The 22,219-nt window shown below is 49.0% G+C and overlaps 1 protein-coding gene and 1 pseudogene across 1 annotated transcript; both read left to right on the top strand.

Moving 5' to 3' along the window:
• Positions 1-1,405: 1,405 nt before the first annotated feature.
• Positions 1,406-13,203, top strand: LOC149344022 (uncharacterized). Its single transcript, XM_089547129.1, has 5 exons — positions 1,406-1,477; positions 6,221-6,323; positions 6,934-7,019; positions 9,680-9,787; positions 12,985-13,203. The coding sequence occupies exons 1-5, from the start codon at positions 1,406-1,408 to the stop codon at positions 13,201-13,203; spliced, it is 588 nt and encodes a 195-aa protein (XP_089403255.1).
• A 4,598-nt stretch (positions 13,204-17,801) lies between these two features.
• LOC149344021 (uncharacterized) lies at positions 17,802-19,173 on the top strand (annotated as a pseudogene).
• Positions 19,174-22,219: the final 3,046 nt, after the last annotated feature.

Here is a 22,219-nt window from a genome sequence, read left to right as displayed (position 1 = left end):
CATAGACGATTCTTCGGCATTCAGAGAGTCCATGAAACTACTCTCGCTCACTGAACTTGCAGAACGCCGCCGGGCTCGCCATTCTGCGGCATAGGCGCATTGCTTAGCCAACCGCTCTTGCCTTTCTTCATCTGTCTCCTCGGCACGGCGCCGGCGTTTGCGCGCAGCACGTCGCTCCAGCGACGCCTTGTACAACTCCTCAGACATGACTAAGCGGAGCGCGCCTGCGGCGCCCCGTTTATCCTCTCCTAGCGAGTGCCCCCACGCGGCGGGCAGAGGAGGCCGTCACGTGGTAGCCGCCGCGCCGAGCGAAGGAACGACTACGGCCGAACAGACGATTTGGGGCCCCTGCTCTCCTCTGGTCGTGACGTCACGCTGTCACGTCGTCGTGCGCCGCAGCTGCGCCGGAGCGAAGGAACGACCTTCACCGACGGCTGAAAAGTGCTGGCAGTATTGCTTTCGCAATAAAAAGTGCGGAAGATGTCCTCTGTTCGACGGCGGCCTCACAGCCCTGCAGCTCTCTGGAGGCAGCCTCAGAGTCGAATCGAGTCCAGAAAGCCAGTGTGGTTTAGCTCTCACGGTCCGCGACTGGAAGGTACGCCAAGGTGCTGAGTCCCCTCAAGATGCGCTAAGTACCCACGTAACGACGCACAAGTTTCTCGCACAGGCGCGCAAGGCGGGCTAGGAGCCGCAGGAGGGTAGTGGATGTCACCTTGGTCACAATAAAAAAACGTCTCCATAAATGCGTGTTCGGTTGCCGCAAATACCCCGACAGGTACCCTGTCCGATGGGTGTTTTTCCGAGTCGCACGAACTTCTCGAGGAGTTCGAAAGGCTGTTGCATGCGCTAGATTTGCTGACTGATAGAACTGCGCAAAAACAGAGAGCCGAGGCAGCTCTACACGAAAATCAGTTTTAAAATGGAATAATAAACAGACGAAATAGAACCGCGAATATTATCACACGACTGTACAGACTATACAATCGGCCGCCTCGGGCGTCCCGGAGTGGCCCCCATATTGGTAAAGAAAACGTTGATCTATAAGCGACGAAAATGCAAAACACAAAGTGCTATGGGACGAGAGACCACTAACTTGCCGTCGCTAACTATACACATCTTGTCCAATGGACAGCTTCTTCTACTCGCGTTAAGAATGAAAACAACTGAGCAGCGGGAGTGAAAGCTGTCAGGCTTAGACCCAAATGTTAAGCACGAATTGACAAAAGAGCACGGACGGCTGCAAGACCCAACCGACTTCCGGAATGGAGTACCGAACACCATTTTTATGTTTAATTGATTTTTCATCATCATCATCATCATCATTAGTGTCAAGTTAGATGGAAAAAGTGAACAAGGAGTAAAATAGTTTGATGAAATAGAAGGCGGAGAAGACGAGGGTCCCACAATGGAGTCAGCGTACAAGTTTCTTGCGCTAAGAAACCAGGCTGGTATTCAGGTGATGGAAACCATACTGTTCGTAAGTACACTATTAATATTTCTCGCGTTACATATAAATGTTAAACTGCTGGAAAGGCAGTAAATTTATGAGGACATGTCTTGTTTTGTGTGGTCGAATAGCCCTCGTTCTTCACGAGCGTGCCTTTTCTTGAGGAGAAAATTATTCTTAACTTTCGCTTCAATCTTACGGAATCACAATATAACGAAATAATTCAATGAAAAGAAATTGTTGCTGCAGGAAAACATTTTTAGGAAATAAACTATAATTTCTCAACAATCCTACCACTATGCTCGAAACCTAAATATCTATGGGGACGGTCAAGTCACCTTAAGAGTAGCATGATTAGACATTTGTCGCATGTTCTGTTGCAAAATCTTTGTGTGTTTGCATCAGTTCCTTTGCAGTTGTCGCTCCAACAGCCACCATAATCTGACTGTTAGCGGCAGTAGCAGGTAATCGCTATGCTGTGACGGTGCGGACATTTGCGTATATCGCGATAGTTTTAATGAACGCTTCAAGAAATTCACGAAAAATTTCCAGAGAAGCAACCTAGGAAGCAGGCTCAACCTAGGTAACGTAACTTCGTGGCGTCATCACAACCTGACCATTTGATTGTGAGCGAACTGGGCACCGTGGCATTTAATGATTGGTCGCTGGAGGGTGCTCCGGTACAGCAACCCGCGGCTCACAATGCCCACCGGTGGCAGGACCTGCCATTGCAAGACAGGGGAGCATTGCTTAACCGCTGCACCACTGCTCAAGGAATGGTAGGAGTACGGAGAGGGATCTATGAATACTGAGTAGAGTTCTTTTCACCGATGACACAAGACCATCCATAAACTCTCATGTTCGAAACATAAAAATATACTTTTAAATGCGTGTGTGCACACCAGCAAAAAGAAACCTCGAGAAACGCTACAACAGTAGGTGAACTAATAAGCTTCCGGCAGCGGTCGACTCCTTCATGAGGCAGCAATGTCCGCTTCTGTGCTGAACATAAAGTTCTTCGAAGCCCTGTGACTGCATTCTGCCAGACAGGACTCTAGCTACCGTAGCCGCCGTGCCCGTACGGACCCTATGGAGTAAATGGAGTTTTCGTAGCTGCACGGAGCCACCGGTACTTGGTGGTGGCTACATCGGTTCAGGTTAGCTGATCTATGGCTTCGCAGGAGACGGGATACGATGCCCGACCACACAGCGAAAGAGGTGGGGCTGTACAATGCCCCACTCTGGGAGCTTCCGTGAGACCATGCATTCCGGCGATGTTTGCACAATTGCAATGAACCTGCAGGGAATGAGGCAGCGCCCCGGCGTTACAGTGAAGCATGTGACAGTCCTTCACTGTTACATGCCTCGTATCCTAAAGTGCTGAGCGGACATGTAAATTTCCAGTGAATGGTGGTGGTGGTGTCTCCCTTCAAAATCCCCTGTTCTTCCTTTGTGCCCTGTAAATGTTGCCGTGTCGATATAGAAACTTTCCTGAATAATGTCTGCCATAACTCCCGACATAGACTACCCGCACTGCACTTCAGTCTGTTGTAAAGTCTGTGAATAAATTTAATGTAGTTTGAACAGCGCCTATTTTAGTCGCCTTACTGGACGATTACGATCGCATGACAGTGCGCGCTCCTGAGTGTCACTTTCCTTCAAATGGGGCAATATTAGTGTTGGATAGGGTTCTTGTACTGTAACAAAATATTACGTTGCGCTCTGCGGAGGGTAGGGTGTTTGTCGGCGCTCAACTTTATGTCCCCAAGCCTTCTAGCTATGTTCCCGGGTGGCCAGATGCTCAGTGCTTTCAGCAATTCATGCGTTGCCTTGATGAACTAGATGATTATTAACTTTCGCTTTTTTGTTTTTGTTCAGCCCATTGATGTTATTACATAATAATTATGTGTAATCGTTCAAATGTTGTGCTACACAAGTGCTAAATTAATCGCTGTTGTGTGCGATTTTCGCGATGTAAACCTTCATGCTGCCACATAAACACTTATGCCTTGCATAGAGGACAGTTTACTCGACAAGCCTTCTTCACTTTTTGTGTGAAGAAGGCTCCCCCCTACCCCCCGTCCCCCTCCCCCCAAAAAACAACCATTACGACTGTTTGATTTATTTACTTATTTATTGCCTTAGTGAGTGAGTGCTTGAAAATGCCAGAAGCATCGATGCAAGCTTTCTCCTATGCGCGGAGATAGAAAAATACAGTTCACTGAAATGTTTCACTCCAAAATATCCATCTGGCCAGAAGTGCTGCAGCGTAATCGTCATGAGTCTGCAAGTTCAACGCCTGCAACTTGGTCGCCTCTTCTCAGTTCAGTGGCCCCGTCTTGAAAACTCATGCTGCGCGAGAGATATCCTCAAAGCGCCGGCAGGTGACCAAATTTTCTACTGAAACAACCTGTATATATGGGCGCTGCGATCGATTTTATTACAGGATAAGCAAGAAAATAGACGCTGGCTGCGGGTAGGAAGAGCGGCAGCTGGCGATACTTAGATTTTTTTTCGTTTGGTTAAGCCACTGAAACGTTGAATCTACTGCAGTCAGTGGGCAGCACACTTGCATCGCCGGTATATATTTGCGAGATTTGGTCGAGTGCGGCAAGCATGCCATCTGCTAGCCAAGCATCCGCGCATTCGAAGCAGGAGATAGTTCGAAAAACCTCCGAGTTTGGAAGATTTTATGGCTCAGGTGATGCAGCAGCAGTGAATTACAGACCATGCGAAGGGTGAATAGTTTTTTTTTGTCCTTCTGTGCAATATACAGCGACTGCATTTGTGCGTATAGCTTATACCTCTTTTCGTTGCTCTCTTAGCCGTCACGTGCGTACAAAACTTTGCAGACCTCAAAAAGTGAATAGTTATCGTGATCTTGTCCTGCCAGCTATAACTAATTCTGAAATTATGTGCGAATGTTTTTCTATCTTCATCGTATCTTCCCAACTTTGTAACCTCTGCAATCTTTTGTAGTGCCCGCAGGCGTTTCAGAGGCCAATAAAAGGTGGCATAGTTTCCACACGGACATGCTTGTTTTTCCGCGAGAATGTGTCCTCGCACTCAATGAAGAACGTAAAAACGGCTGCTTGGGCTAGTTGGTATGACATTTTCCTTGACATTTTCCTTACAAGTCAGCGCCCACCTGTGTGTCTTCCTTTAGGTCTCGTCCAAGCTCGCGCTGTTCTTCAGGAACAGGTCAATGAACAACTTTTCCACTTTGAACCAGGCTCGAATTTGTTGCTCGATTTTCACAATTTAATCTCCTTGCTCAGTACTCGCTTGTTACAAATCCAGGACTACATACTGGCCTGCGCATTGTCATTTAGTTCATCCAGAATCGCTTTCTGAGGAAACAAGAAAGAGAGCTGTGTTTACTTGTTATAAATGTGCTTATCCTTTTTCATTGAGAGCACAACTCAAGTAATACCGTGCGCTGCCGATACGAAAATGATGAGCTAGTAGTAGTAGTAGTAGTACAAGACCTTTATTCGGCCATAATTTACAGGCCGAGCATGTCGACCGCCTGGGCGACCAGATGTCGCTGTTTTTCCTGCCCTTCAGCGCCAAGCCAGTCGAGCCAGGTGGTGATGTATAAAGGAGGTGGGGGTAGGAACCTGACTACTGAGCAGCCGGGCAATAGAAGAGGCAATGGGCCAGGTCCGCATAGATACCGGGGCAGTTGGGACAGGAAGGGTCTGATCGATAGCGATAGAGAAAGAGGCGAGACGTGAGTTACCGATTGACAGGTGGTCATAATCATTGTTATGGCAACATCTATTGCACATATTCCTTTATTCTGGCTTGGAATTAAACACTGCTGTATCCTCGACGTTTTCATCGCTGCAGATTTGTTGAAATAGTTGACCCTTATTAGACCTTCTGCAATAAACTTCTGCAGTGAGAATGTTAGCTACAAGCAAAAAGAAAATAAATAAAAGTCAAATGGCAACCTTGTATGCTATATCATGGCATCAAGTACGCGGCGGAGAGCACTTACGCTTCTGAACTACAGCCGGGTGAGGTCACTGTGCGAGTCAATCCCCGCTACTGTGAGCTCATTCCATTTCATTTTACTTCTGAGTCCAGCAGAAGGAAGTGAGCTTGTTTTGTAGCAAAAGCTGCACTAGGCAGCAGAAGCGCATTTCGCGGTTCCTGCCAAAGGCCACTACTGCGCATGCGCCGTTACCATGGCAACCAGTGCCATAGCAGCCATGGCGCCGCACTCGCTGCGCTGCACTGCGCATGCGCAGAGTAGCGCTTAGCAGCTGGGATATAAGGCGGAAGCGATGACCTCATTCCTCAGACACGGACAATGGAAGAAGGAGAGCGGTCGTGTTCATGACGGCAGCATTACAGGCTGCCTAAAATTCCGTCTTCCAATCCAGAAGTCATCGCATGGTACAAGGCCCACCGACAGCGTGAAAACGAGCCGAGAAAGGCTAAGTGGGCGGCCGAGACTCCCGAAGAACGTGAGGAACGTCTCGGGAAGAGATGCCGCCAAGTCACCGAACGACAGCGATGGTGTGCCGCTACCGAAATGTCAGTAGACAAAACTGCTTTCGCTACGTATAACCCGGCCTAGCTGAGCTAAGCCACTGTCGTTTTTTATTGCTTTTTTCTTGCAACTTATAGTTCGTCCCAGAGTGTGCCACGGTGGACTGTTTGTCCTACTTTTGGCACTATTCCTTTTCGCACTTCTTTCCCTGTTGTGTCGTTTTGCTTGACGCAAACCTGCAAAAGCAGTATTCTGAATTCTTTTTATTTCAGACCTTCCACAGCCTTTTCCTGCTGTCCCAGATGTTTGCTATCATGGGAGCTCACAATATGATGATGCATCTCAAGTTTGTCTCCATCGACACATCGTTCCCAGGTAGGCGAAGGACGACGATGACTGAAGCTTCTAGCAGAGTGGCATTTAGCAAGAAAACCGTGATGTGCGAACAGGGTGAAAGCTGTGAAGCTTCTAGTACTGGTGCAGCTGAAACTGGTTCTTTGTGTTGGCGTCATTTCTGGAACAGTTCAATGTAATAAAACGAGTAATAGTAATATACGGTAAAGTGGTACCATAGTATTGGTTTTGACTTCGAAGACAGATGCTAGAACTGAGCCTTATGTTCGATTAATAATGTAGGGCTCCACTAAAGGGTTTGTCATGCCGAGTTCTGGCACTTGAGATATGGAATCATAAGGCAACAGTTTCGGTCGGCTAAAGGTAGCCTAAACGAACGCAAATCAAAAACGATGTCATTAAAAAGCCTATGTGTATAGTGCCGGATGACGCTTGCCTGCGAAAAAGAGCCACCTTTTCCCCGCTCTGCACAAAGGTGCGAAATCAGTTCATAAAAATTGTGACAGCGCCACTATCAAGCTGCATCAGCCGGCTGGTCTATAAAGCTTTCAACCGCTGCGCTTTGAAGTTCTTCCATTGCGCGTTATTGAACCGTCCTTGTCAAAAACGCGTATGGAATTTCTGATTGTAGAGATATGCTTGGCGCTGGTACCGCGAATGGTGATTCTTTTCGTCACCATCATCGTGGACCTGTTGCTGGTTATCGGCATCGAGAATGTAAGTTGGTATAATGTTTTTGTGCAAATCTGTCCGTTATGTGATAAAAAGCCGTAGCTTTGCTTTGCCCTTGACGTTCCTTTATTCGGAATATCAACAAGCAGGGAAGCCGAAAGTTCTACAACGCAGTTGTGCTCTTACAAGAAATTGAATCTCGCTAAAGAGAAGATATTCTGCGGTCTCAACAAAAATTAACAGCGAATTTGGGAAGGGAATGTTTCTTCATTCATGAATTGAATCTGATATTCGAGAGAATATTCGGAGACTTACGGTCTCAACAATTTGGGGAAGAGAATGCTTCTCTTGTCCCATACGGGTACAGTCTACTCTCGAACTTTGGTGCGGAATCCATGGTTTTTTGTTTGCGACCGGTGCATTCTCAAATGGTGGTGCTGCCGGACCCGTGCGGCACTTGGTATTCAAAACACAAGAAGGTTTTAACCCAGAGGCCACAGTGAGTGAGTGAGTGAGTGAGTGAGTGAGTGAGTGAGTGAGTGAGTGAGTGAGTGAGTGAGTGAGTGAGTGAGTGAGTGAGTGAGTGAGTGAGTGAGTGAGTGAGTGAGTGAGTGAAAACTTTATTGGATATTTCAAGGGTTTCGCGGTTGTGAAGTCTCCGTCGTCTTCTCTGGCGCTGGCGACTTGAGGCTTCTCGTTAGCAAGGGTGGGCCACTATTCCAAGGCTCCACTGAGTCGTGCTGCATCAGTCGCGTGCTGCACTAAGGCCCTTTGGGTCGCGAGCTCGCCGCTGGTGAGCCGACTCTCCCATTGCTCCGCACTCGGGTGTTCGTGTTGGTGGAATGCTTTGTTGCGTTCGCATTCCCACGTGATATGATAAAGTGTAGGTGTGGCATCGCACCAAGGGCAGGTGGCTCTGTATTGTGTCGGGAACATCTTATTAAGCATGTGTAGGTTAGGAAAGGAGTTATTCTGTAATCTGCGCCAGCCGGTCGCTTCCTCCTTTGTTAGGGCTTTGTGTGGTGGTGGATATCTAATTCTAGCTCCCCTATGCAAGTGAAAGGTCTCTGCGTATCCCCCCTCGCAAGCCTGTAGGCGGAGCTCCGGAGTATTTGACTGCCCTGCTCGGAATGTGCTACCTCGAGCTAGGCTGTCTGCCCTTTCGTTCCCCCCTATGCCCGCGTGGCCCGGGATCCAGATTAGGTTATACCTGGGTTTCTCCTCGGCGGAGGTTACCCCGCTGAGTATTTTAAGGGCTGTTCTGCTGATCCTGCCCCTCGTGTAGTTCCTGCACGTCTCCTTCGAGTCCGTCAGTATGTTGAGAGATCAGCCCGTTCTGTAGCCTTCTGCTGCCGCCAGCGCAACGGCAATCTCTTCGGCCTCCGCTGTGCCGGCGACCTTTGCCGTGGCACACGTGATCATGTTTCCTTCCTTGTTTACCACTACCGTCGCGGCTACGCGTTCTCTCTCGCGCGGATATACGGCAACGTCCGTGTATACGGTGTTGTCTAACAGGGCTAGCGTTCTCTCCACGTACTCGGCCCCAGGTTTCGTCTGTTTTCATGAAGATTGGGGTCCATGTTTTTCGGCAATGGTCCCACGTTGATGGTTTTCCAAAAGTGGTCCGGTACGTCCGCGTATCTGCCTACCAGTCCGCTCGTGTCCCGACCCAACCTTCTTAGGAGCGCTCGTCCCGTGGGGGTGCCTCTGAGTCTCGTGGTTTGCGTTCCCAGCAGAGCTTCGGCGAGCTCGCTGAAGGTGTTGCTGATGCCTAGTTGGAGCAACTTTTCGTTCAACGTGTGCTTGAGGAAATATACGAGAGCTACGAGCAGCCGTACTGTACCTCCGCTTTCTTTAGTTGCCGACGTGCGCCACTGTAAGGCTCACTTTCAGAGCTCCTGAAATCATGGACAAGATTGAATCAATTGAGTATGGAATTAGAGTTCTGAGGTACTTTTGCGAACCTGAAGAACACTCACGAACTTGGCATTGCGAAATTACACTTGTGATGAAATGGACGCGGTCTAGGAAGGCTCTGCTTCAGCTTGTACCACACTGAGCGCGTAACGTTCGGGAAAGGTCAGTAGGGGAACATCGCCTCGCTCAATCTCCAGGAAAGCGAGGCTGATGTCACGGGACGTGCAACATGCCGCCCTGCCCTGACCAGAATGGGGCCATAGCCGCTGTGCTGCTGTGACGGGAGGAGGTTCATCAGGGTGTCCTGCATCCTGATGAACGCACGTCATGGCTTGGTGGTTTGCAAACTCTATGCGGAAATACCTGTCTCTTGATGCCATGTGTAACTGCCGCTTTGGGCGTTCAAAATATCTTTCAGACGACGACTGCGCTTTAGTAGATGTGTTGCTGTATCTTCAAGGACACTTCTAGATGTTTTCATTTCATGTGCGTCGAGGGAATTACGTCGTAGTTCTGTTTAAACGTTTGCTCATTTTTGTGGCGTCAGCTGTTTCCTCCGAAAATCGTGGGCGCCGCACAAAAAAATGAAACTGCTGCATACAACGCACAACACGAGCGGTTGTTGCTCGGCAGGTAGAAAGAAAATGGATGAAGCTTTTAAGTGCCTGCAGTGCAGGTGGAAATGGGTATCCGACAATTGTTATCGAAGGCGCCTGAGCGCGCACGTGCCAAGGAAGTTTGCCTATTTTTTTACAAAACCCCGAGTGTACAATGTTCTTGTGCAACAGGATTCACCAAAGGCAATAAAGCTCTTTGTCAACTCGACGGTCGCCGACATAATCTTGGATTTTTCCCTGTGGATAAGCATGGTTGCACTCAAGAGTAACCAGCAGAACGTAAGCCAATGAGCGCATTTCTTTTCCGCACATATAAACCTAGCAGGTCTATGCAACAGTTTCGCGTGTCCATTACTTCGCACCCGCTTGTGAAACAAGCGAACCCAAAATTTTTCAGCACACAGAAGATTTCAGGGTGCGCCTAAGCTGCGCTTTGAAGTGATACAATAGCGTTAATAGACACTTTTATTTGGGCGGGCGCAGTAAGCTTGCCTACGCATCGCTTACAGCGTTGCGTACGCTGTGAACAGAATAAACATGAAATTGTGCCATAGCGCCCCTCAGGGGCACGCGCAAACAGCGGCGACATCTAGTTACAAGACGTGAAAGCGCATCAACGCTGAGTCAAGAAATTTTCATCCCTAACTACTGGTAACTAGGGTGGGTGCATTGCGAGTCTATTTTCATCCTAAGATGAAAAAGTATGCAAAAGAAGAGAATTTAAAACACAAATGAAAAACAGGAAAACACACTGCATTTAGTTAGGCCTAAGAGCTTGAGGATCGTCAAATTATCTGAAAAACGGGGGCTAGTTATTGCTTACGCCTCTACGCGTGGCCGAGAACATGCGGAATAAAAGCGAACCGCTACCATTTGAGCTAGCTATCGCGTCGAAGAATCCAGCGACATGTATTTATTTCAAAGCGGGCGAGCAGGACGCCGCTATCTTGCCAACGTATAGCGTAACGTGCCCGTAGAGCGCGCAATGATTTGTAGCGTGCGTACGCCCATAAGGTGCTGCGAGATACGTAGCGTTCTGTGCATGTGCATTCGTTGAGCGCGGAGTCGCTGCGTACGCTGCCTCACTGCGTACGCCCAACTAAAAGTGCCTAAGCGCAATTCGTCATTCTCTACATCCATAGATCGATGAAAGTCCAAGTCCTCATACCACTGCTGGCGCAGTGGTACAGCGGTTAAGGATGGGCCACTGCCTCGGCAGTTGGCTGTGATCGGTGGGGTTTGAAAGACCCAGGTTGTCAGAAAACTGCCCACAATCCGGTGGGCAAGTTTTTATGACGTCACAAGGTCATGTGACCTGGATGGCAGGTGCGCCGCCATATTTTTCGTTATCAAGGCTCACAACATCGACGACGCAAGATTCTCTGCGCAACAGTAGCCTTAACACTATCGCCTAAAAGAGAGGCACGATCAATATCAATCACTTCAGAATGGCGCTGCCAGCTATCACTCCTCTGTATGTAAGCACAATCGTTTGAAAAGCGTACACTTTGCGTTTTAGAGTGAGCTACCGTTAAGTTAATCGTTCGCTCACCCGACAAGGAAACGCCTCGTTCGCAGAAGCAGCAAAATCCGGTTTATTTCGCTTCCCAAATAGAATAGAACGACAAACATAACAGCGCGGCCCAAGGCAGTGCATCTCTCGCGCAATGAAAGGCAACATAGTACCACTGGTTCTAATCGCCTTGGAACAGCAGTGACCATGCCAGCCAAGGAAAAGCCGCATATCCCCTCGCGTGTTGCCTTTTTAACGCCTCAAGTCGCGCAGCAGCGCGCCGTACGATCCGAGACCTCCGCAATCTAACGCCGGGTTGGGGAACATCCACAGTTATCTCGGCGCGCGCGGGCCAAAGTATCGTATATAGCACGCGTGGAAATGTTTTATTATTAGCCTCAAGCCTTATACTATGCAAAACAGAGGAAAAATAATGCCGGCTGTCGACTTGGTAGGGCTATTGGAACTGTATCGAGAAGTTGCCACACAAGGATATCTTGCAAGCTACGCATCTGAACCTATTTTTGGAAAAGCTAAGGCGTCCTGTTCATATACCTTGGAAAATGTACTCACACTCTGAATGCCAACTTTTGTCTTTTGCAGGTAAAAATTTCTGCTAGCTGCTCTTGGAGTTTATTCCATATTGCTGGTTGTAACGGTGAGAGATGATCAACTTGTCGAATAGCGGAATAGTGCTAGAGTAAACAATGTTTTTATTCTCGCCCTGAGCGCTAAGAGCATGATAACGTGGAAGGGATTCAATAAGGAAGATGAAACTAATCGAAGCGTATTCGGCTCTCGAATGTTGTTGAATTGCTTTGCAAAAGGTTAGCCTAAAGACTCACCCCGCATAACGTATATTTTGTTGCAATGGTGTTTCAGCGTGCCCAATGCGCGGTGCGCAGTTGTGACCACCGCGCATTGGCGACAGCTGCGTAAAAACACTCTCCGTGGAACAGTGGCGCTGCATGGCGGAATGTTCGGACGAAGGATTGCTCTTCGCTCCGAGAGAAACAAAATTAAACGATTTCGCATTCGGAGACAAATCATTCGAAGTGCGACATTGGGCTAGCGCGAGAAAGAGCACCCGTGAAAGATGCGGATCCAGAGTGCTTGTTGGTAACGACTGTAGCTCCATTGTCGGCGAGTAGCTGCGGAAATTTTAGTGTCATCGGATTTATTGGCCGGTACTTCGCAACTACCAGCCTATAACAGAATTTTATATCAGAAATGTGTGGCGCTGTCTCTTTTTGAAACTAATCCAAATATTATTGTTGATACCGAACGGCAAAATTAATCCAAATGCAGCATATGCAATATTTCAAGGTATATCATCCGACTTTCGGCTCTACATAATTGTCTATTTCGCTGAGCAAAAACAAGCCTGAAATCGCAATAGAACATTGAGACATACCGAGCAATTCTGGACGAAACCATTTTTCAACGGGTAAGAGTTTATCAATGCAGTTTTTGTAAGATTTGTAAGAATTCGCTATGACAATCAGTATATTTGCAGATCTCCCGTCGGCAGGCTTGCATTATTTTCAATGTACGTCAGAGCTGCTCGATGCGAGCGAGGGAAAACTTTAAAACAAATATTTTGCTACGCATAGAAAGTTTTGACCGTGGAACTTCGTACTTCCATAACAGTACGTCACAATATTCTAATATTAATTTTTTTGTCCGAAATGCTGGAGATGAACTGTGACTGAAAAATGTGTCCTGAACTCAGACGCGTATCCAGCCTCAAGAGTTATCAAATGTGAAAGATTCCGGTCCGTTGAGTCATCAGCGGAGGCCACACAGAGAGGGCACGTAGGCGGCCATGTCTGTGGAGACAGCTCTTGTTCGGCAGCGATTTTATGGGCGAGCATGTGTGCACGTGTACATCGGCCATGGGTGTCTAAGTAAACGAGTGATAGTCCATGCTGACGTACGGGGGGATAATTCGCCCCACGCGCAGGGCCTGTGCGCCTACCGAGTTCGCAAGTACGGCCGTAGGTGGAAGGAGGCGGCCCGCAAGGACGACCCACAGAGCGGAGTGGAGGCTCCGCGGACATTGTCCAGGGCTCTGCCTGCACAGAAGTCGAAGACGTCGTTGTTGGGTGCGCCGCGCCGCCGGTTCATCAGGGGACCCCAGTCGGACCCAGGCGACTTGAGGACCGTCGAAGACTTGGAGTGACCACGGCTTTGCTGCGAAGAGGATTCCGCTAAGGATTCCTAACAGAGCAGTGATTTAGCGGTTTCATTTTCCACACATTTCGAAGTGTTTCACACATAGCGCGTACACAGTTTATTTTCCCACTAGTACGTGGCAAGTCAAGTTTTTGCGTTCGTCTCTAAAAATACTCCGCACTTGAGTTCGCAGATATGTAATGCGTCTTGATTTGAAATATTAATCGCATTTTATTCTTAAAAAGGTTCTTGACTTTAAGCATACCGGGAAACATCTAAGTTACATTTGCAGAAATGGCAGCGAACAAATTTTTAATAATGCAAAAGCAGCACCCCTAGAATGCGACTTATTATAAAAGATATCTTCTTTAAGATGTCTAGCCCCGTATATTTGTTAGCGTTACATGTGTGGACATGAGAAATGCATGGTAGCACTTCAGTCTAATGAAGGACTGGAAATGCCATGATGCAAGTCCAGAACACTGCAACTCCACAACGAAAGTGAAGGATTTGGGACATCGTTCATTTAATGCCTTACAAAGGGCGATAAGGACCCTATCCATGAAATGACTATATATGTATATACCGGATGTCCCAGCTAAATGTAACCAAACTTTTGCTTGGTTATTGGTTATTGGGGTTTAACGTCCCAAATCAACTCAGGCTATGAGGGACGCCGTAGTGAAGGACTCCGGAAATTTCGACCACCTGAGGTTCTTTAAAAAAGGCAAAGTGTCCCAGTCCAGTGAAAACAACTCAGGGTTGTTCATAGTCGCGTGGCCTAGTCTTGAGTATTTTTTTCGCTCTTCAAAGTTCATTAATTCGTTAAGTTAATTTAGATAGCTTTTTAATTATTGACTTCAGGAAGAACGATGGACTCTATGAATTTAATGTCATGCCCTTTGAGTTATGCAACGCCCCACAAATGTTTAGCGATTTATGAGCTGAATATTGCGTGGGCTTAAGGGAGAGGTCTGTATGCGTTACCTCGACGAAATGATCATTTACAGAAAGACCTTTCGCGAACATAACGAAAGACTAGGTACGGTGCTGGCTTCCTTCACACGAGCTGTACTGGTCTTGAACTCCAATAAATGCCACTTTGGTGAACGGCAGACGCTTGTCCTCTGGTTTCTTATCGACAAGGATGGTATCCGGCCAGATTCACAGAAGATTTCTGCCGTACGGGAGTTCCCACAACCATGCTCTTTGAAACACCTCAGAAGCTTTATGACCCTCTGCTCCAATTTCCGCCGCTTTGTCGAAGGTTTCGCCCAACTCGCTCATCCCTCGACTTCCCTCCTTTATCAAGATGTCCCGTTTGTATGGCCGTCTGCATGTGAGTCTGCCTTCCAGGAGCTCATGTTTTAGAACGCAGCTCCTGGGCGCCCTCTTCTGCGTTTTGCGCCGTCGCCGTCTCCGTCGCCGTTGTCTGTTTTAAGCAGCAGTGGACACCCTGTAAGCTGCGAAAGCAACGGAGCGGAGCGGGAGCTTGGAAACATGGAGGAAAAAAAACTAAGGAGGGAGCATGACGTCACGCGGCCAGCGTTCGCAATCCGAGTGTTTTGAAGTCGTTTTCTCCCTCAGTTTTTCGCTCTCCGAGCCGGTCCTTTATGTTTTGATTCCGGTATGTTTTAGTGCGCGCGTATGCGCGACCCGCGGCGCGGGCGTCTACAGCAAGGAAGTTGATCTACAGTTAGTCTGCCGCGCTAATCGGCGCATGCGCGCGCGCAGCGGGGCTAGACTTTACCGCACGCTATCATGTGGTGCGATCACGGGGGGACACACTCTCTTTTTTTTGCTATATCTTTACTTGTTAAGACGAGGCTTCAAGGTTGTCGCCGGACGCTCCCTCCTCAGTTTTTTTCCCTCCATGCTTGGAAAGGAGAAAGTAAAAGCGCCACCTCCTCCCGTCCTTAGCAACCGGCGCGCCAGTGGGGGGAGCAGCTGTGCATAGCAACCGTGACGTCACACAGTAGCGGTAGAACGACCGCGCGCGCGCCGGCGATGGCAGCTACACCACCGCTCCTTCGCCAGACGTCTCGTTGCAGTCGAGCGAGTGAGACAAATCGGTCCGAAGCGGCCCAGTGATTCCGCGCCAAGCGGTTTGTGGAAGCGGCAGCGGGTTGACCACAAGGCTTTCGCCAAGCACACTTTAGAATTTCCAAAGTGTCTGCGGTATTTTTTTGAGGAAATGAAAAGCGCAGTATCTGTCTCCACAGCTGCGAAACCAATAGAGCGTGGGCTTGGAAAGCAGAGGGTAAAATTTGTAAACTGGTTCTTGAGAAAAGGAAATGCACAGTATCTGTCTCGCACATTTCGGTAGACACCTGATTCAGAGGGGAGGCGCATAACTGCCCTCTTGGAACAGTGGACACCTCAATTGTTCTTGAAGCTACGTGGCGGTAGTGACAGATGTGCGCTGCATGCTTCGGCATTGACAACGTTGTGCCAGAAACGCTGCCACCTGCCAGGGTGGCAGGGCGAGTGGGGACTTTAATGTGGATATAAAGACAAGCGGGAATTTCTTACCACTAATGCCGGAGACAATCCCGTTCCTCTCGATCGTAACGGCTCCCACAGCTGTGACAACCTCGCGAACTACTTGCGTAGACCTCGTCTTTGAGAACCAGGCATTGGTGCAGCAAGTCGAGCACATATACCTCTATTTCTCCGTCCACAAAGCTTCCATCATGACAATCAGTAACTGTTAGTGCAGTGTTTCTTGAAGAAGGCAGTGCAGTGTTTCTTGAAAATAAGTTTTCTGTAATTATACATACATGTGATGCTCGAATTCTTTGCCTCAATCTATCGTATAGCTGGAACAGCTGATGAGCTGTGCTCAAATTTTGCATTAGGAAGTAACGTAATCGTTGGCAATTTTTTTTGCTCAGGTCTGCGCCTGTTTTACGCCATTTCGACCCGGCGGCCCCGACAGAGCTCCACATCGACGCCAGTGGTGTGGCAGTCGGCACAGTGCTTATCCAACTCTACAACGGCGCCCAGCACGTGGTCGCATACGCAAGTCACACTTTGACGAAATCGGAAGGCAACTACACCGTGACGGAACTGGAGTGTCTCGCTGTCGTCTTTGCTGTGCAAAAGTTTCGATCATATCTACATAGACATCTCTTCATGTTTGTTACAGACCACCACTCGTTGAGTTGCCTTGTTCGCCTCCGCGATCCTTCCGGTCGACTCGCTCGCTGACCCTTCGCCTACAAGAATATGACTTTACTGTGGTGTAAAGGAGCGGTCGCCACCATGCTGATGCCGACTGTTTGTCCCGTTTCCCCCTAACAGACACGGCAAGTCGCGAAGAGGACTTCAATGACTGTTTACCTTCTGTCGCTGAGGAAGTTCCCAGCCTTGCGACGTTTCAGCAAGGAAAAATCAAGGATCCTAGTCTCCAACCGTTATTTGATCAAGCCCGTACGCTGCACCTGCAACGCCATTCGCTACATCGGAGGGCGGGCTCTTAAAAAAGAACTATTCCGTGGAGGGGACACATTTGCCTTTGGTTGTCCCTGCCAGTCTTCGTGGTCTTGTCCTGCATGCCATGCATAACGACATTCCTGCCAGACATCAGGGGTTTTGTCACACATTCCACAGGACGCGGCTACGCTTTTACTGGCTTGGACTTTGGAAGACAACTTAGCGGTATGTTGCAGGCTGTTTTAGGTATAAACGCTTTAAGCATCGCACTGCATTGCCCGCCGGCTTGTTGCAACCTATGAGACCACCTCACTCCCCTTTTGAGAACATCGTGGTCCACTTGTCATCAGAATTGATGGCATCGGGTGTTCACATACTGTATGTCCGCAGTGAGTGCGGCAATCTGATCTTGCTTCTCGCGTGTTGTGTCCAACTCGCGAAAAACTACCTCTGCGAATAATTTGTGAAAAGTAGTTGCCTAAAGCGTAAGTACCGAAATTTGAGTAAAAATTCGGCAAATAAGCGACTTTCAGATGAACACCTTGGTCGAGACTGAAACTCTAAGTGAAAAAGGCGGTGGACCCCCCTGCGAGCGGGCTCTCCTCCAGAAGGGTATTTCCCTTCGTTTGTAGAAGCAGCTGTCCTTGCACCTCATGCATGCTTGAAAGGCTCAATAGTCGCTGAAAGGGAAACGGAGGTGCCTTCTTGACCTTCCACTAATGTTCCTGCTCCCTGTTTTACCGATCATTAGATTCTTGGTTCCGAGTCCCTTAACTCTCTCTAAAGTTTTGTTGCGAAAGCAACACTACTGGAGCCCAGCTCGGCTAGTCGCGTATACTCGTGGTGGTGCGGCTACCAAACGACCTTGAGTCGCCGTTGCTCAGCAACCGCTTCAGCTGCGCTCCAACAGATAGCGCCACGCCGCTGCCGCCTGTCGCCTACATACCCAGAGCGTACCACCCTCGCACAGCCGCTGGGTTTCACAGCTCTGACGACGTCGTGCCGACCCGGGAGCCGGCACGAGCTAAACCAAACACTTAACCACCAGCGCATTGGCAAAAACGGCATATACGATCTTGTGCCTTTGCCTAGCAACCCGAGTTACTACCCGAGGTTACCCGAGTAACTCGCAAGCTCGGGTGTAAGCCGGACTGTCTGTATAGTAGCAGCATGGCCCGTGCCACGTCCATGCCCTGCACCAAGCACAGCTCGTGCAGCTGGAAGGAACACTCCTCCAGGAAAGGGTCCACTGGTCCTGCAGGCGCATTCGCAAAGTACATTTGGCTCGCGATGCTTCGTAGCCCTCGCTGCGAGCACAGGGGTGCGACGCGAGTAGTACAGTAGTCGAGCATCATGAGAGGAAACAAAGTTCGAGCGTTCATTCAATGATCACTCGATAACTGTTTGGGACAAGAACATTTTTTTTCCTCGTTTCTAGTTTTCTTCCTGCCATATAACATCTGAAAATGGTTCTTAGGCTTAGTATAGAAAGAATAAAAATTCGCAATTTTGTGCACAAAGTTTGTGCACTCGTGTATTGCTCAGGTATGTACGTACGGTTTACCACACTGGCGAGTGAAATCTAAGGAAACCTCATGGAATGCGGGGAAATGCATCCAGCGTATTCTGGCGTTCACCGCCTCACGAGGGTAGAAACCTCGGCGTGCTGAAGGGGCACAGCTGGAACTCTTGTCAACACAGGCGTGCTCACTGTAAGCAAAACAGTACAGTTATGTTTACGCCTTGCAAATGGCTTTTCCTTATGTTTGCTCCGTGGTCGCTGCTGCGGTAGGCTGCACTTCCGCTTCCACCGTCACGCCACGCCATTCTTGTGTGGCTGTAGGCAGGTCACCAGAAACACGACATAGAGTTACTAGAAAGTATTTAGAAAGTGTAATTCTAGCAGCACCGCTACATCTTCTTGATACTGGCGCCTAAAGGAGCCCTAAGCAGTCTAACTCTAGGGCGAGTGGCGTCGCCCTGATGTGTCGCAGCTGCAAGCTAAGGGTATAAAGCGATTGGATCTGGCCCGAGGGTGCCAAGAGCGACGAGGAGTGAGCCGTAATCCCAATGCGCCACATGTGGCCTCATTATCCAGTCATTGTTACGTGCCGGCAAAGCGATGAAGGCAGGTGGGCATGAAAGATGGCGATGGAATGATTTAATGGCGGCGGGCCTAGCGTGAGCGCTCCGGGGCGCGCCACTGCTGACTTTGCGTCTTCTAGTCCGTGCCCTGCGCCTTGGATCCCCGGCATCGGCGAGAAGGGCATGCTGAAGACCGAGGCGCAGGTCAACCCCATCGACAGCCTGCAGGCGACCATCGTGCTCATCCTGGACGGCGCATGCCCGTCTTCGGCTCCTCCGGGCACCACCACCAGGAGGCTCAAGCGTGACGACGATGAAGAACGCAGCCACCCCGCATCCAGAGGACCAGGTTGGTGGACCAGCAGAGTGGCGGCGGAGCTCTACACCCAAGCGCCTGCCGACACCCGCTCGTCGCAACCACGGCGGTCCTGGTGTTTGCGTCCTCGGGCGTCAGTAGACGGGTGTGCAGGGGGACAAGGCGGAAATGACTTCTCCGTAAGTCTGGCTCCCAGCGATGCGTTCTGTACGGTGGCAATTCAGGAGTTACCAGAAGGCAAGCAAGGAGCCGCGAGCCGGGTGACCCAAGATGGTTTATGGTGGTGGCTAGTGGGGAGCTGCAGAGCTGTAGCTGCCAGTAAAGGTGCTGACATTGTGCACTCCACGGAGAGCTCTAATGCCACGCAGAGTGGTCTCAGCGAGGCTACCGGAACCAAGATGATTTCTCATCGAGGGAATGCAGCGCAGAGCGGCTTCAGCGAAGCTGCCAGAGCCAGAACGGATATCTCTTCATCGATGGAATGATGTAATGGTGGCGGGCCTGGCGCGAGCGCTCCGTGCCGCGGCACTGCCAACTTTGTCGTCTTCTAGTCCGGGACAATATAATGGTTTTGCAGAAGGTACCCTCGTAGGGAGTTGCCTTTTTTTAACTCTTTGTTGACCTTTGTGAACTTTTCTTTCCTGTTGATTATTGCTCTTGGTACTTTTTCTTTCCGCCTTTTTTATTGCTTTGCTATGAAGTGTTAATTCAAGATAGTATTTTCTTCCGAGTAATTTTTTTTATTCCCACTTGTTGGTTTCTTTTTCTTTATATTTAATGTTACATTTTTTTCTCACAATGGCTACCTGGTGTATTTTATTTTATATTTCCACTGGACCATTTCACTAGCCACATGGCTATCGTTCCAAATATTTTCATGCACTGCCTTGTACCTTCGAAAATAATAAAATGCTTTGACTTTGACGATACAACTGCCATTGTTACTTCTTGGCCGATGGACAAGAAATCCGGGAGTTTTCGACAGCCACGTAGATAACTCCGCATTGCCAGCGAAGAAGTAGGCGCCATGGCTCGATGTTAGGGGACGCACCTGGCGTACACCGTGAAAGGACGTTGCAGTCTAAGCAATGGTAACCAAGGATACAGTTTCTAGATCGTAGCAGAACTTTGGATTTTGGCACAAACGTATATTCTCGCTCCTGCGTTTCCTAAGCGCTTCAAGGCCAATTGGAAGAGATACTGCGGCTTCAATAAATCAAATTTCAAAATCAGGTCAAGCTCAATTTAGATTCCTTTCAGAAGGCCACGCACAAGGTAGCTAGGAATTGTTCGTGATGGCACTGAGCCCTAGCGCTCGTTAATAAACACCGAAGCCGGTTGGCGGGGCTGGACGCGGTTGAAAGCGTGTCACTTTTGATGCCCTGCACTGCGACTAGAGAGAGCGATCGCTGACACCTGCATTGAGCAAATGCTGACTTCTTGCTTGACCGTGCAAACATGCTCTATGTCCATTATCCCGAAATTTAGCCATTTATTTATGCGCAGTTTACGTACACGTGTGGCAGAATCAAAGGGGGAATTCTGGGGTGTTGAGCAGGTATTCATGTGCTCGTGCACACGGGCATTTTTTTCTTTCCTATGTCATCGTAGAGGTTCTTCACAACTAGATATGTGCCAGAGCAGTCGTGCTGTTCGTACGGCGCTTCGACTCCCGTCGAACTTTCATGTTTCGGACCTTTTTCGGGAACCAAGAAATGACTAGCTTTTTTTGTATTCGCCGACCTGCCCGTTGCTTTATCCGAAAACAAATTGCTCATTCTCCGCGTCGTTTTTTACGTGGTGTTACAATCCCGTGGCACTCTTTCGGGTTCCAGCATATGTGGCTTGTATCTATGATGCACTCTTGAGCTCGAAACAAATGCGGCGTCATGAGCCAATAATAAACAAGTTCCGTAAACGGTGTCTAGAGGAAAGCGCATGATACGAGCACACCGACGGCGAAAACCGTGTTGGCAGGATTCCTGCACTCACGAGGGGTTGTGGAGGCGGCTGGAGGGCCCTGCCAGCCGTGCCAACGCAGGAAATCATGGAAGACAGTTGGGCTAGTTGGTGTGAATTCGTTAGTGACTGCGACATTGCAACTAGCGTGGAAAGCACAATGACAGCGACAAAAGCAATCGACGGGACAGCACGCTAGTGGCTACGAAAGGCTACGAAAACACCGGACCACAGTCGCAGCTCTGATGGCGGGGGGCCATTTGGCCGCACATTGCCGCAAATGCAAAGTAAAAACAACAGGCGGTAATGAAGAAAAATGCGTTCCACTCTTTAGCCACACGAGAGTGCTGAGGCGGCTTCATAGGCAGGGTGATAGGGAGATATTTGAAGCATTTTGCATTGATAAGGCAGGGGACAAGTGCGTGAGCACACTCTCAGTAGCCCTCACGAAAAAAGAGCTAATCTATCTGTCAAAAAACTTGCACGTCAATTTGGTTTAAATGTTTACTCTTTGTTATGACAACCTGCTTCGTGATAAAGAGAACGGGGCGGGGGTACAGTCTCCTGAGCATGCGCCGAATACAATTGTAAAAATCTGTTATGTGTGCATTAAAACGTCAGTTGACTAGCGTGCTGTCCCGTCGGTTCCTTTTGTGGCTGTCCTTGGGCTTTCCACGCTAGTTGCAATGTCGCAGTCACTAACCAATGCAGGAAAGCGCCGACAGAGCGTTTGGCTAGCGGCTCTCGATGGATCGGTTGGCGACACATGCTCACACACATGCCCAGCTCCAGGGTGCTGCGAAAAAGCAGAAGAGCTGACTCCCGGCCCTCACAGGCAGTTCCTTGGCTTTCAGCATTAAATTCTCACCGTAAAATTTACCATTCTTACTGTCTTTCGAGGCTCTCAGAGGTCTGCTTCTGAACTTTGGCTTGAAAAGAGTGGATCTTAAGTGACTATCCGCTAAGCATCCTGTGCTCATCCAGCCTAGCTATTCACGTGATTTTTAAAGCTTTTCGTTATAGGACCGTTAGACTATCCACCGCAGCTTAAAGGAATTTCATACGTGACGACGGTCTTACCAGTCGATGCTACTATGACTATTTCAGTGAAGCACGAAATCACAACCGATATTCTCTCTCCTCACTCTTTTGATGCCGGCAGAACTTTAAAGCGACAAATGCTTGAGTGATCTCAGGCTTGGCAGCCAGCATAGGTGGAAAGCATGGA

Source organism: Amblyomma mixtum, chromosome 5 (genome assembly GCF_055824585.1).
Source record: "Amblyomma mixtum isolate Tamu chromosome 5, ASM5582458v1, whole genome shotgun sequence".
Taxonomy (NCBI): domain Eukaryota; kingdom Metazoa; phylum Arthropoda; class Arachnida; order Ixodida; family Ixodidae; genus Amblyomma; species Amblyomma mixtum.
Note: the sequence above shows the minus strand (reverse complement) of the source record. Positions and strands in the feature narration are given on the sequence as shown.

Coding starts and splice junctions, on each gene's coding strand:
- LOC149344022 (XM_089547129.1), top strand. CDS start 1,406: ATGGAGTCAGCGTACAAGTTTCTTGCGCTAAGAAACCAGGCTGGTATT. Junction 6,324..6,933: donor CATCGACACATCGTTCCCAG/GTAGGCGAAGGA, acceptor TTCTGATTGTAG/AGATATGCTTGGCGCTGGTA. Junction 7,020..9,679: donor TGGTTATCGGCATCGAGAAT/GTAAGTTGGTAT, acceptor CTTGTGCAACAG/GATTCACCAAAGGCAATAAA.